This window comes from Candoia aspera, chromosome 2, assembly GCF_035149785.1.
Source record: "Candoia aspera isolate rCanAsp1 chromosome 2, rCanAsp1.hap2, whole genome shotgun sequence".
Classification (NCBI taxonomy): domain Eukaryota; kingdom Metazoa; phylum Chordata; class Lepidosauria; order Squamata; family Boidae; genus Candoia; species Candoia aspera.
This window is the reverse complement of record NC_086154.1, coordinates 156331429-156346301: the sequence shown is the minus strand read 5'-3', so window position 1 is coordinate 156346301 and position 14873 is coordinate 156331429. Positions and strand designations below refer to the sequence as shown.

The 14873-nt window shown below is 41.0% G+C and overlaps 1 protein-coding gene across 3 annotated transcripts in view; it reads right to left on the bottom strand.

The window, feature by feature from the left end:
- The window catches only part of SLC44A2 (solute carrier family 44 member 2 (CTL2 blood group)), a 73181-nt gene that overhangs the window by 27388 nt on the left and 30920 nt on the right, over positions 1–14873 (bottom strand). For all 3 annotated transcript variants that reach the window (XM_063294498.1, XM_063294500.1, XM_063294499.1), the window contains exons 2-5: positions 7766–7814; positions 5755–5828; positions 4757–4841; positions 2926–3010 (exon numbers count right to left, since the gene is read on the bottom strand). In XM_063294498.1, the coding sequence (XP_063150568.1) occupies positions 2926–3010; positions 4757–4841; positions 5755–5828; positions 7766–7814 (293 nt within the window). The remainder of the gene's footprint in view (positions 1–2925; positions 3011–4756; positions 4842–5754; positions 5829–7765; positions 7815–14873) is intronic.

The window sequence follows — 14873 nt, the reverse complement described above, 5'->3', positions numbered from 1 at the left end:
AACGGCTCTCACCCTACCAGGATTTCGAAGGGCCTTAAAGACCTGGCTCTTCGCCCAGGTTTTTGGCGAGGGAGATTGATGTCCCTTTCTTCCGTTTTCTTTTCCTCTGGGCTATTTTCTTTGCCACTGTTGTTCCTTTGTCTTATGCTGTTTTTCAGAGGTTTTTTTATTATTTTGTTCTGTTTTTTACATGTTTTAAGAATTGTAAACCACCCAGAGTCACTGGGAGTCAGGCAGCATATAAATTAAATAAATTATTATGGTTGGGTCAGCCAGATGTTTAGACTGGATTTGGCATTTTTGTCCACCTATTGAGTCCTTCCCAAGGACCTGGGATAGGCAGATGTTGTTGTTTAATAATATTAAAGGTATTGTCACAGGATGTAAAGTAAAGCTGCCTTTTGCAATTGACTGATAGTGATTTTGTCAGTGCTGATGGTGTTCAAGTGGTGCTCCGGATGTTTTGGAATTGCACCCAAGGTGCCTATTACTGTTGGTACTATCTTTGCTTTCTTTTGCCACAGTTGTTCTATTTGCAGGTCTTTATATTTTGTGATTTTCTCCAGTTCTTTCTCTTCTATTTTGCTGTCTCCAGGTAATGCGATTTCCACTATCCAGTAATAAATAATTATTATTATTTTCCTCCTGTAGAGATCTTAAGGAATTGACTTATTTAAGATAGCAGCAAAATGTCACGTACTTGTACTTGTAAAGAAAATAATAGGAAAAGGTCCATTTAGGATGTTTAGTCAATGCATTATTTTTGACAAACTAAATGGAATATTAAACCCCCAGACAATGTGTTAGTCTTGTTCACAACATGCATGAACTCTTAGTGAAGACATTTTATAAAAACTCTAAGTTCTGTACTTTTCTAGGTACATGTTATACTATATATCTAGAGAGAGAGAGAGAGAGACATACAGTATTTTTACTATCAAATATATTTTGAGCTTGAAATATGATTAATAATAAAAATGTTATTTATTGTACACTTCAGGGAATGCTTAAGAAAGAATACAGGTCTCTTGATGTTAGAAAAGCAATTCAGGAACTGTGACATTAACATGCTGTGAGATTTTCCTACTATTGTCATATTTTAGTCTGAGATTCAGTGAATTGTCAATATGACTGTTCAATAAAATATTCTTTCCTTGGCTATATCCCCAGCATTGGAAATTTATAGGTATTCATGCACAGTGCATAGCCAAAAGAAAGGTTCAGTTGCAGTAGATCACTGGCCTGTGGATTTTGAATATCTGGAATTATTATTGGAAGAAGGAGCAAGAAGGGAACTTCCAAGCAGTCAAATCATACTTCACTGATACCACTCTTTTTATGGTACACGTGTCCAAATATTTTTGCTCTTTCTAAAAATTTCAAATTATATACAATTGTAGTTACCATCTTCCTAAACTATACGATCTGATATTTTGAATATTCTTGAATTCAGTATCTTTTTGTTATTCTGCTTATTTTTCCTCATGCTTCTAAGCAAGAAGCAAAAAAGGGAAAGAGAAAAGACAGAGAATGAAATGCAACCATAGTTCCAGCAGTTACTTCAAATTGAGTCTTAGAGTCTAATTATTTAGTATTCTACATCTAAATAATTCACATCCACAGACTATAGAACACAACCCTCGACGTGTATATCATCCTGATGTGTTACAGTCAAGGTCTCAATTTTTTCTTCATGCCAGGTACCTGGAATTTAAGTCACCACTTTTTTTTCCCTCATTAGTATGTGAAATACTTTGGGGATTTACAGAGAGCTGGTAAAGAAGGTGGAACAAGGGAAACACCCTAAGCTTAAATTCAGTCCCTTATATACTTTGAAATACTCATTGTAAATAGATTTTCCATGTAGAAATTAGTCTTGAACGTCCAGTCCATTTCAGTCCAACTAATTTTGGAATGTGATAGGAAAGAACTACTGACCAAAGTTCTGCTGTGGTAAAAATCAAAGGAATGTTACTTCTCTAAATGCATACAAAAATACCCTGCTTTGATGTGTGGTACAGAGATTAAAATGTTGAATTAGGACTGTGGAGACTAAAGTTCAAGTCCACACTCATCAATGAAAGTTTACAGAATGAATTTGTCTCTGCCAGCTCTATACAGTAGACCAGATTAAGAAACAAATGCCATATGGATCTAAAAATACTTTAATAAAGCAGCTATAATAACAGAATCTTGCAAGTCTGAATGTGCTTCCCTCTTCCCTCACTTTACCTTTGTGTGGATTAGGGAGGGGCCTGTCTGAGGGTTTTTCTTAAGTCTGTTTCTTGGAATGTGCTCAAGCCATGCTTGTCTGATCATTGCCTTGGTAATGGATCTCCCTCCTGTCCTTCAAGGCCATTCTCTCTGCCCTCTACACTCTCCCACTCCCTCAGACTAAGCTATTTCACAAGGTTGTTACTATGAAGTAGAACTGAGGGAAAGAATATTATTCATGAGATCTTAAATTTTTGAGGAAATCTAAATCAATAAAAAACAAGTTTGATAAACTGAAAGTTTGATAAGCTACAGATGAAGAAGCTCTGTGATAGCAAATCCCAGCTTCTGAATTCTTGTGAAACTACTTGAAGCAAAGCCAAAGTGCTTTTTCCACCAATAAACACCAGTTCTTCCTACTGGCTGGAAGATACAACTACATTTCCCCAAACCAGTCTAGCCTGTACCTCTAATATATTCTCTGGTGGTCTTCCATCTAAGTGTTAACCAGGCCCAGTACTGCTTAGCTTCTCAGCCCAGGCAAGGTCAATGCTGCCATCCCTAGACACACTCCAACGATCAAAGAACAACATAGAATTCTATGTCTGTATTCGCTTGTTCATGAATACAACCCAAACAAAAAGGCACAACACTCTTCTAGTTTGACATCCCTGGAGAAAATGTCAAGGACGAGTCCAGAGAAAATCTCACCTGTGTAGTAGGACACTGAAATTCCAGCAACACCAGAGGGCTGGCACATTTTATGATGTTGAAGTAGAACAAGAAAGGCTTCTGCCTGGAAAGAGAACGAAGTATTACAAACAGCTGTTCTTATCAACAGGTGAAACCACATGATATAGAAAGCTTGAAAAAAAATTGGAAGGTACTCCCTCTAAGGCTTAGGTGTCACTTATAGATGAATTACAATCAAGTCTGTATCAAGCATTTCCCTTGCTCTTACCAGGGCTAATCCTGTTAATGGATTTGAATGATGATGTATTTCTTTTAATTGTAGGATTATTACCAATGTGATAGTTTGTGCTATTGCTCTAAACCTCCTTGACTGCTTACCTAAGTGGAAAAGCAGGCTATAAATTTAATAGTAACAAATGAAGTACATCCTCAAAAAGAGACTTGAGCAATAGGCCTATCTGCATGCCATTCTGTTTGACCTTTGATGTAGAGGCTTAATCCAATTATCCCACAGTAAGAAAAAGGCTCAAAACACAACTTTTATTTTTTAAAACTGCCCTGAAATTTCACAGACAATAGGGCGCGTGGGGGAAGCACTCTTTCCCCTGCTGTGGTCTCTTCCCTGCCCTCTCTTTATTGATCTTTACCATCTCTTTCAGAAGCAGAGGGTGGGTGGGTGGGAGGGCAGGTGGGTGGAAAGGTTGAAGGATCAATGTCATGAGCACTGATGGTGAGCAGGAGCGGGGAAAACGCATGCGTAGTAGTGAGGAGTTGAGCAGCCATTCAGAGAGACACAGAACAGACCTGCCTTGACTTTTGGGGTTTACCTGTCTGGGCTTTCCCACGCTTCTTCAATTTGTTAGGATTTTCTGTCTAATGTAGCAGTAATAAAACACTAGAGACCTATTCCTCGTCTCAGTGTGGTTCCTGACTGTTAGGACAATCAACTGACATTTCTATGGAGGAAGAACCTTTGACCTCCTGCTGGTTTTTCCCCCCCAAAGCATCTTCTTCCCTATCCCAAAACCAGTTTCCTAATTTCAACTGACACTCACCACAAATACCCTTAATGCACAAGCTGATGAAATAGTCTATACCCCATAATCAGGCCTGAACACTGATTGAAATTATTTGCCTTATCTGGAAATCCCAGGAGTTAAGATGCCACCATATACCAAAGCATTATATTGGAACTGGAGTTTTTAGGTATAATAGCAGAGTTCACTACTTCCCTTATCTACTTAGCCAATCACACCAACCACTTTTATAAACCAGGAAATACAAGGTGAAGCATACTTATGCTAATTTTAATTTCTTTGAGAGTTCTACCTACATTTGCAGGCTATAAAAATGCAAAAGTATCCATTCTCATTAAATCAGCAGAGGCCAAAGTTATATCAATTGGTTCTGTATCAGTTCTGGTATCCAAGTCCACATGAATACAAGAAATTTGGCAACCTGTTATACAAAAAGATTATAACATGCTATCACAGAGTCTCCATAAAATATTCACCTCCCAAAAATGGCTAATGCAAAGCTACAATGGCCAGTATAATCACCACTGAGTAGGACTTCAAATACATTTTAGCCCTTGTTTGGTTGGATATGTCTAGTGCCACAATGGTTCAAATTCAGAGTATCATCCCATTCCACCTCCCCTGGAAATGTGGCAACCCAGTCACATAGCGGAAAGCAGTCATCTCAACCCTCAGGATCATTTTACTGTTCTAGAGATCAACAAGAGCTTCAGCAGATGAGATCCCAAAAAACTACCAGGAAGTCTTTCAGATACACCAGTCTCTTGGCATAGACCATGCAGAAAACAAGAGGATTTCTCTTTGATACTTACTCATTGGGTGTGCCCTTTTGGCCACAGAACTGACCACGACTGTCTGTTGGATAAATCACCTTGCGGGGGTCTCCTTGTGTCCATGCTGAAGAGAACATTTACAATTTGACTAAGTTAATTTAATTCATTCAATTTAGGCATCACCCAACTCCTGAATAACTTCTCTCTAGATCTTGAAGCACCACATAGCTTCCAAGCAATTACTTCAAGCTTTTAATGTACGCCTTTTATTCATGTCTATATTTCATTTTTATCCTAGGAAATTAGGATAATGGCATTGTGATTTTATGTTTAGGATATGTGAGATAAATCTGAAAATGCAGTGTGCTCCGTGCTCTCATTAAACTAGCTGACATTTAACTCCAAATGCAGATCTCTATTTGCTGCATTATACTCTGTTAAAGAGTCAGGCAAACATTCATGCACTGAAGCTCACAAAATCCAGAGTAGCGGCAGGGATCTTCTCAAATGACTACAGTCCTGCTGAGAAATAGCCCTGCATATGATCAATCTAGACATCAAGGCAACTATTTTTTACCAGGTATTAACAGAAGCAGCAGCAGTATTTAATGTAGCAGAAGGGAGAAATTATTAAATACATGACTAGAGGTAATAATTTCAACTATATGTATCTTAATTACATTTAAATATTATTGAAATCAAATCAAATGTGGTTGTGCCCCAATACCAGCCACTACTTTTTAGAGTGTGGCCCCCACCATTCCTCTCAAAGGCCAAGCCCAACCCTTGCTACCCCAAAGGGAGAAAGCCCTGGTGCAGCAGACATTAGCAACAGGATTAAAGCACAAACAGTCATTTAAAGTTCAATACCATTTAATACCAATTACCACGTCTGAATCCCACCTATAAACTTCTACGATGATATACCTTCTTGGCAGTTATAATTCTCCTCCTTCATCCAACCTTAGCATATTCAACTTCCAGCAGCAAAAATAATACCTCAAGGCAAAAAAAATAATAAACAGTAGGGAACGTACCCACAATACCTACTGCAACGTAGCCCCCAATTGCAACCAGCAGCAAGATACAACAGATGACATCTGTGCAGCTCCTGGAAGAGGAAGTAAGCGGAGTGAGAGTAAGTAACAATATACTTCTCTTTGATCACACGTCAATTGATTGATTGACATCACAATTTCATCATTCAAATTCAGACTTGCAATTAAAAAAAGTAAAACTCTCTAATCAAGTGACAAATAAACTACAGCCCATCTCAAGCACGAGGGACAGGCAAATATAGCCAGCACATTCCTCCCTCGCCCTGCAGTGAAGAGATGGGGAAGGGAGGTTAATCACTCAGAAGCAGGGAACCACCACCTCTAGTTTTTGGAGAAATACATGGGCATTCTGTGATGCTGGTCACTACTACTGTTATTCAGAGAAGATGGTTTGTTAAACCCAACCCTGCTAATCCTACACACAAAGAAGTCAACAGGAAACAAAGTAATCCAGATCTAAAATCAAATAACCTTATTGGGCTTCTGTTAAAGTTATATCTCTTTATAAAAACTACCTTGTGATTCCTTAGTTTAACAGAACTATATAAAGGACTCATCCACCTACTCTGCTTACCATGGTGTAAAGACACACCACTTACCGAGAAGTCTTTAAAACAGATCTTCCGTCCTGTAGGCATCCCACTGCTGAGGCAGGCTAAAGTAAAGCTAATCCAAGGCGTTCTGCTATAAAAATAATGTCTTCCTGTATGGCATTTGCTGGGGGCTTTTCCTGAAGTTGGTGATGTTTGAATTTCAGCCAGAAAAAGCGATAATCACTGTTCCTAACATCACACTGTGGAGCTGTAAGGACAGCTGCATAACATGGCCCCATTTTAGATGTTGCTAAAGCCATACTCTGGGGATAGTGCCATTTATGCCAACCTTATTTCTTCCTGGCTCCAGGACAGGAGGAAAGCACAGCAAAGGAGCTGACTGGATAAGCCTTAAGTGGCACACAATGGTAGCCCCGTTCCATCAGTGGGTCACACTTTAGAAGCAAACTTGGCATTTTTGCCTACCTTTGAAAATTACTCTTGAACCCATTGCTTAAATCATCTTGAGCTGTTTTTTGGCACATTGCTGAGGTCTGCATTGCATGACTTGGTATGAGGGAGGGCCTCTGGAAGGAAAGTAGTCCTGCTTTCCAAGAAGAAAATCTATTTAAACTTTGGTCCTTCCAGCAGTCTGACTGCATAAAATGTATTTATTAAATACATTGCTATACCACAATTCAATCATTTTTGTTTTCCAAGGTGGCAAATGAGCGGATTCCCATTCTGTGTGTGTGAAGAGATGGAAAGTTTGGCAAAGTTAGAGAAGAGAGGTAAGTTAGACTGTTGTTGGATGGCTATTTTAATGTTTGTTTGTAAGCCACCATGACTCTGAATTATGTTGGCAACATTTATATCCAATAAACTAACAGATAAATAAATATTATCAGAGAACAAGAACAATCTCCATTCAATTTCTAGTCATGAGGAAGCAGTACTTAATCATAATAATTGGTCAAGATCCTACAGAACAAATATTTCTCTGATCAAGATGCAGCAGCTAACGTGGCCCAGTAAGTAAAGTAAAATATTGCTGATAAAAATTGTTTATTACTGCAATATAAGCCATGAATTGAAATAATCTGAACCTCTGATCATATGCAATGTCAGTAAAATTATATTACCAATCTTGTATTATAATTAAATAATAGCTAGAAAACAAACTATGTCTACACATAAAGCAAGGAATGAAAAACAGCTTTAGCTACTAGGTCCAGCCCATGTATCCCAAGGAAATGATCAAAACCTCTGGGCTGCTGGATCAGCATTTTCAATAGAGTCATCCTCTCACTATCACTACTTCCAAAATTTGGGTGGACAGGCAAGGGAGCCAGAAACAACAGATGGCAATAAAACGTCACTCTAGACACAGTACAGTGAAAAATAACAGCATAACAATGCAAGACTGCTCAAACCTTTCACCAATGGGGTGTTCTTACCTGTCATAAATGGGGCCTTTGAAAGTTGGGTCATATTTACGCGGTGTCCCTAGAAAAATGAGATTATTGAGTTAGACAATTACAGAAGTCAGAAATATGTAAACTTGGTGTTTTATTTCCACTATCTCACTAAGATAAAAATCACTGGGCAAATTCTCTGTCAGAGTTCAATAGTGGCATTACAGTTCCCAGTTTAACTTGTGGGAATTCTCTAGTCAGGAGAACAGGAATGCAGAGAACGTAAACAAGCAGGTGGGATGGGATGAGGGAGTGTGAAAAAAGGATGGTGGTAGTGGACTGCTATAAAAGGAAATGCAGGATTTGAAGTATCACTGTGTATAAGTTTGTACCATCTTCCTATTTGCTCATAGGGTATGATCTGCTTGTTATGGCTGCCTTTGATTCCAATGTAATAAAAAAGTTCTAGCTCCTAACATGTTAATCCGGATCTTTGGGGAGTTTCTGCTAAGTTTGTACTGGTCTCGGGGGATGGGGGTCAGTCTTGGTGGATTGTGTCTTCTCCTTTTTTTGTCTTTCAAGATATACTGTCAGGGATTTGGGGGAAGGGCAAAGTTATGGCACCATTATTTCAAGTTTACAGTATAAGGAACTTGTTGCTCTAAATGCCTGAGTTTTTGTGAACAGAGAAGCATCATTCGTGCAATTTGAGCACAGGATTACTACTATCCCCCCATTCAATGACTGACAGATAATTAAATGAAGAACCTACATTTGTAGAATTACTGTCATGTGTAACTTTAAAGGCACAAGATATAGAATAACTCTGATCAATTCTAGTCTCCAGCAGTATTTTGACAAAAACTCCTGGAAATAGAGAAGAAGTCTGGGTTCCTGCACCTTTGATTATTCTGTACATTTCAGCAGAAGCTATTCCTGGAACCGTAGCACTAAAGATGAGAATTACTGCTGTTGCCAAAATGTCTACTTCTCTGCTATCATTAATGTCCATTATAAACTTTTCCTTCTGCCATGCTGCTTCCTTTGCCTCCACAAAAAAACACTTTGCGACTCTTCACCAACTTGATGCCTTTCAAAAGTGCCGAAATACAAACTGTAATCAACCCTAGACATTGCAATCAGCAAGCCTACCCTCTTTCCTTCCTCATCTTCAAATCAGTTTTCTCTGTGGATTTCATTTATCCCTCCTCTAGCTCATTTGTGTCCAAAGGATAGTCTGTATCCCCACAAAGCTTTTAACTCTGCTCCTCCATTCTCAGCCCCAACTGTAATATACCCAAGCATATGCAACTGCATTTGATCATAAAGCCATTCGTTTCACGTATCTCTTCTTCCCTGGCCATTCAACAATATCAACCCAGCCCTCAAACTATCTGCAGTTTAGAACATGTGTTCCACCCTAACCCAGAAATGGCATGTGGTTCCCTGTCTGTGTTGGTTGGATGAGGGCTAATAAATTGAAACTGCAGAGGTAGTCATCGTAAGAAGCTAGAATGATAGAGCTGCCTCTTCTGAATGGGATTAGGAAGTTTGAGGGTGCTTCCAGATCTGACTCTCTCCCTGGTTCCCCAGATTAAGGCAATGGACAGGAGTGCCTTCTATCAGCTTCAGATGACATGCATCCCTTTCCAGGCAGTAATGACCTTAAAACTGTGTTGTTTGTATATGTGTAGCCTGAGCAAGCCTCTTAGCATATTTTGATGTAATATTGTCTTTTAGCCAAAATTATGTACTTTTTCTGATTGCCCTGATGTTGTCAATTTGGTTTTGGATGTTTGAATACTAATTTCCTGGTGCTGGTTAATGACTGCAATAAAGACTGTTGTTCTTTAAATGTGATGCCCATGCTGTAATTTCCATGCATGACTCTAGTGCTCTATGTGGAGGTGACTTTGTGTCTCATCTGGAAAGTTCAGCAGGTACAAATTCAGCAGAGATGCAAAGATCTCATATTTCCTCTGTGCTTAAGGCACCACTGTTGTTTATTCATTTAGTCTCTTCTGACTCTTCGTGACTTCATGGACCAGCCCACGCCAGAGCTTCCTGTCGGTCGTCAACACCCCCAGCTCCCCCAGGGACAAGTCCGTCACCTCTAGAATATCACCCATCCATCTTGCCCTTGGTCGGCCCCTCTTCCTTTTGCCTTCCACTCTCCTTAGCATCAGCATCTTCTCCAGGGTGTCCTGTCTTCTCATTATGTGGCCAAAGTATTTCAGTTTTGCCTTTAATATCGTTCCCTCAAGTGAGCAGTCTGGCTTTATTTCCTGGAGGATGGACTGGTTTGATCTTCTTGCAGTCCAAGGCACTCTCAGAATTTTCCTCCAACACCACAGTTCCAAAGCATTGATCTTCCTTCTCTCAGCCTTCCTTATGGTCCAGCTCTCGCAGCCATATGTTACTACGGGGAACGCCATTGCTTTAACTATGCGGGCCTTTGTTGTCAGTGTGATGTCTCTGCTCTTAACTATTTTATCGAAATTTGTCATTGCTCTTCTCCCAAGGATTAAGCGTCTTCTGATTTCCTGACTGCAGTCAGCATCTGCAGTAATCTTCGCACCTAGGAATACAAAGTCTTTCACTGCTTCTACATTTTCTCCCTCTATTTGCCAGTTATCAATCAAGCTGGTTGCCATAATCTTGGTTTTTTTGAGGTTTAGCTGCAAGCCAGCTTTTGCACTTTCTTATTTCACCTTCATCATAAGGCTCCTCAGTTCCTCTTCACTTTCAGCCATCAAAGTGGTATCATCTGCATATCTGAGATTGTTAATGTTTCTTCCAGAGATTTTAACTGCAGCCTTGGATTCCTCAAGCCCAGCATGTCGCATGATGTGTTCTGCGTACAAGTTGAATAGGTAGGGTGAGAGTATACAGCCCTGCCGTACTCCTTGCCCAATCTTAAGCCAGTCCGTTGTTCCGTGGTCTGTTCTTACCGTTGCTATTTGGTCGTTATACAGATTCTTCAGGAGGCAGACAAGATGACTTGGTATCCCCATACCACTAAGAACTTGCCACAATTTGTTATGGTCCACACAGTCAAAGACTTTAGAATAGTCAATAAAACAGAAATAGATGTTTTTCTGAAACTCCCTGGCTTTTTCCATTATCCAGCGGATATTGGCAATTTGGTCCCTAGTTCCTCTGCCTTTTCTAAACCCAGCTTGTGCATCTGGCAATTCTCGCTCCATGAATTGCTGAAGTCTACCTTGCAGGATCTTGAGCATTAACTTACTGGCATGTGAAATGAGTGCCACTGTTCGATAGTTTGAACATTCTTTGGTGTTTCCCTTTTTTGGTATGGGGATATAAGTTGATTTTTTTCCAGTCTGATGGCCATTCTTGTGTTTTCCAAATTTGCTGGCATATAGCATGCATTACCTTGACAGCATCATCTTGCAAGATTTTGAACAGTTCCGCTGGGATGCCGTCGTCTCCTGCTGCCTTGTTATTAGCAATGCTTCTTAAGGCCCATTCAACCTCACTCTTCAGGATGTCTGGCTCTAGCTCACTGACCACACCGTCAAAGCTATCCCCGATATTGTTATCCTTCCTATACAGGTCTTCTGTATATTCTTGCCACCTTTTCTTGATCTCTTCTTCTTCTGTTAGGTCCTTGCCATCTTTGTTTTTGATCATGCCCATTTTTGCCTGGAAAAGGCACCATACCAACCAGCAATTCATTTCTGGGCATAATACACAGTGCTGATCATGACCTTTAAAACCTTACATGGCTTAGGTCCAGGCTCTTTCCTTTTTCCATATGAACTTTTCCGCACTTACTAAGAACTCCAGGTTTGCTCACAGTTGTTGCAAGCTCATCTGGCGGCAACTCAGGACTCAGCTTTCTCTACTGCCCACCGCACCCTTTGGAACGCACTTCCTTTTTATCAACTTTTTAAATGGCCCTTAAAACACCTATCTTTTGTTCAGACTTTTAACTGTTGATTTTAATGGTTAATTTTAATAATTAGTTCTACTTGTTTCAGATGCTATTTAACAATTTTTAACGTCCAGTTTTAATTTTTTTTACTGTAAACTCCCAAGAGACCTTGAAAGTAAGCAATTTACCAAGGTAAATAAAGAAAACTGAATTGTTCTATCTACTCATCCAATCTTTGTGTTTCACCACAAAAATACGAAGTTGCCGTGTTTTCTTGTGTTTTCTTCCGCAGAGCTCAGAGCTGTTGATTCATTTTCCCCTTGCATAATTAATACTTGGAGGAGCCTTTCTTAACTGACAAGACTTGTTCACTTGTCACAGGTGGGCAGACTAGCCTTACCCATAATTATCCTCCCCACCAAAGAAGATCTACTGCCTTCTCCCCCTCCCTGATTTCCAAGCTAGAAAAAAGACCACCCGGGGACTACAATAGTTGCAGGACAAGTTCCTGCAAGATTCCTGGCCATTCCTGGAACCGTTTAGAGGAGAAACATGCACACCGAGAGCTCCCCAGACATACAGTCTGGAAAGTTTGCAGTAAGTGCATTGGAACCTGCTCTTGGACTGGAATTTGTTCTGAATCTGTTTTGAGTCTGGAACAGTATCCTTCACTATTTAAAATGTATACCTTGCCTATCCTGGGCACAAATAACAAAGCAAGTAATAAAAATATTGCCTCTGAATAAAGGATTCCTTTTCCTTGTGTGCAAACAAATGTATGCCATCACATATTGGGGACTAAAGGCAATAGTCCTTCCAAGGCAGGGAGGAGCAACATGTGGCTCACCAGATAATGTTAATTTCTCATCCTTTTTAAGCAGCATAGCCAAGAGTTGGGGAGCTGCGCTAGCACATTGCCCTTTTGATACAACTTCAAAGTACTTCTCTTTTTAGAAATTAAAACAGTACCCTCCTCCCAAATTCTACAGTTACCAATTAATCCACTCCTCCCACATATTATGTAAACATTCTTTATTAGTTGGGCCTCAGCCACTGAAACAAAATAGTTTTCTTTCCCCAGAGCCCAGAACCCATGGGACAACTAAGAAATCATAAGCTTGTTCAAACAGGATCTCCATAATAGCCCTGGAAATAGTGCCACTTGACCTTCTAGAAGAAACAAACAGGTACTAAAATGGAATTCCTAGAATCCTTTTACTTTGTCCTTTCACAACTATATTTGCAAGAGGTCCATAAAGAAATAGGTCTTCTCTGTCACTAGCACCACTGTTCTCCCTTCGCAAAGTAAGGGCCTTAGCTACAAATAGAGATGGACTCTTGCCAGACTAATTTTATTCTGACATAGCATCCTGTTTCACATCACTCAAAAGGGTTCATTTAAATTAAAACAAACTAAAGTCCATCCTTTTTTTTTTTAATTTTTAATATGGTGCCCAATTAGATCCGCTACTATGTCCAGCAAGAGTTGATTTTTGGTTTTAGTGGACTTAGTGAGATTGGATCTGGGTGAGTGATTGTAGCGTGGAGTACCAGACTATTGTTGCTTGGGGTATATAGCTATTTGGGAAAAGCATGTGGATGTGATTGGGGTGGAAGGGGAAGGGAGCAGTGCATCTAGAGGCCACATAGGGAAGGAGAACCCTGTCTGATGGTGAAGGCAAAGAGTAAATTGTATGTCACCAGACAGTGGTAGAAGCAGCAAGAAGGGAGCAGAGATGGAGGCCCCTGTCCCTACCACCACCACCACCACCATCGGAGACAAACTATCAGCCTGGGATTCCATTGTACTGGGGCAGCTGGGGAGGAGGTAAGAGTATGGAGGCCAAAGACAGTGCTGGAGGTTTTATTTATTTATCATATTTTTCCACTGCCCATCTCGACAATGACTGTGGTTTACAAACAAATTAAAACAATAAGAATTAAATATCAATTTAAAAGATACATTATAAAAATATAAATATACAAATATAATAAAAACTTTAAAATATAAAATATAAAACCCAAGATGGCGAAATCAGTCTTGTTAAAATTTCCAGGGGCCGCGTCAAGGTGTCAGCCACCCCCATGACAAACTGTCCCCCCTTCCACCCCAAGTGAGGTGGCACAGCCACGTCTTGAGCCCCTTTTGGAAGGCCAGGAGAGTGGGGGCTTGCCTTATCTCTGGGGGTAGCTTATTCCAAAGGTTGGGGGCCACGACAGAGAAGGCCCTCCTCCTGGACCCTGCCAATTGACAAACTATGGACAGGGTCCGTAGCATGCCCTCTCTGCCTGACCGGGTGGGACGGGTTGATGTGATGGGGGTGAGGCGGTCCCTCAGGTAACCTGGACCCATGCCAGGTAGGGCTTTAAAGGTGATGACCAACACTTTACATTGAACCCAGAAGCAAACTAGCACCCAATGCAGCTTGTGTAGCAGAAGTGTTATGTGGGCTGACTTTGGGGCTCTTAAAACTGCTCATGCGGCCACATTCTGGACCAGCTGTAGCTTCCAGATGCTCTTCAAGGGTAGCCCCATGTAAAGCACATTACAATAGTCTATATGGGAGATGACCAGGGCATGAGTGACTGACCGGAGGGACTCCTGATTCTGGAGGGGGCGTAACTGGTGCACAACATGAAGTTAGGCAAAGGCCCTCCTGGCCACAGCTGCCACCTGCTCTTCGAGCAGGAGCCGTGAGTCCAGGAGGACCCCCAGGTTACGCACCGGGTCTGTCTGGGGCAGTGCGACCCCATCCAGAACCAAAGATAACAAAGTCCCAGATACGGAAGAGCCATTCACCCACAGCCACTCCATCTTACCAGGGTTCAGCTGAAGCCTGTTGTTCCCCATCCAGGCCCCCACAGCCCCCAGGCACTGAGAGAAGGCAGTCACAGCATCACTTACCTCACCAGGGATGGAGATGTATAATTGAGTATCATCAGCATATCAATGATACCTCATCCCATGGTGACGGATGATCTCGCCCAGTGGTTTCATGTAGATGTTGAATAGGAGAGGAGAGAGAACCAAACCCTGCAGCACCCCGCAATGGAGGGGTCGAGGGGCAGATCTCTCCTCTCCTATCACCACTGATTGGGACTGGCCCTGGAGGAAGGAGGTGAACCAGTGCAAAACCACGCCACCCACCCCCAAATCCCTGAGCCGTCCCAAAAGGATACCATGGTTGATGGTATTGAAAGCCGCTGAGAGGTCAAGAAGAGCAAGGATGGATGCACTGCCACCATTCCGCT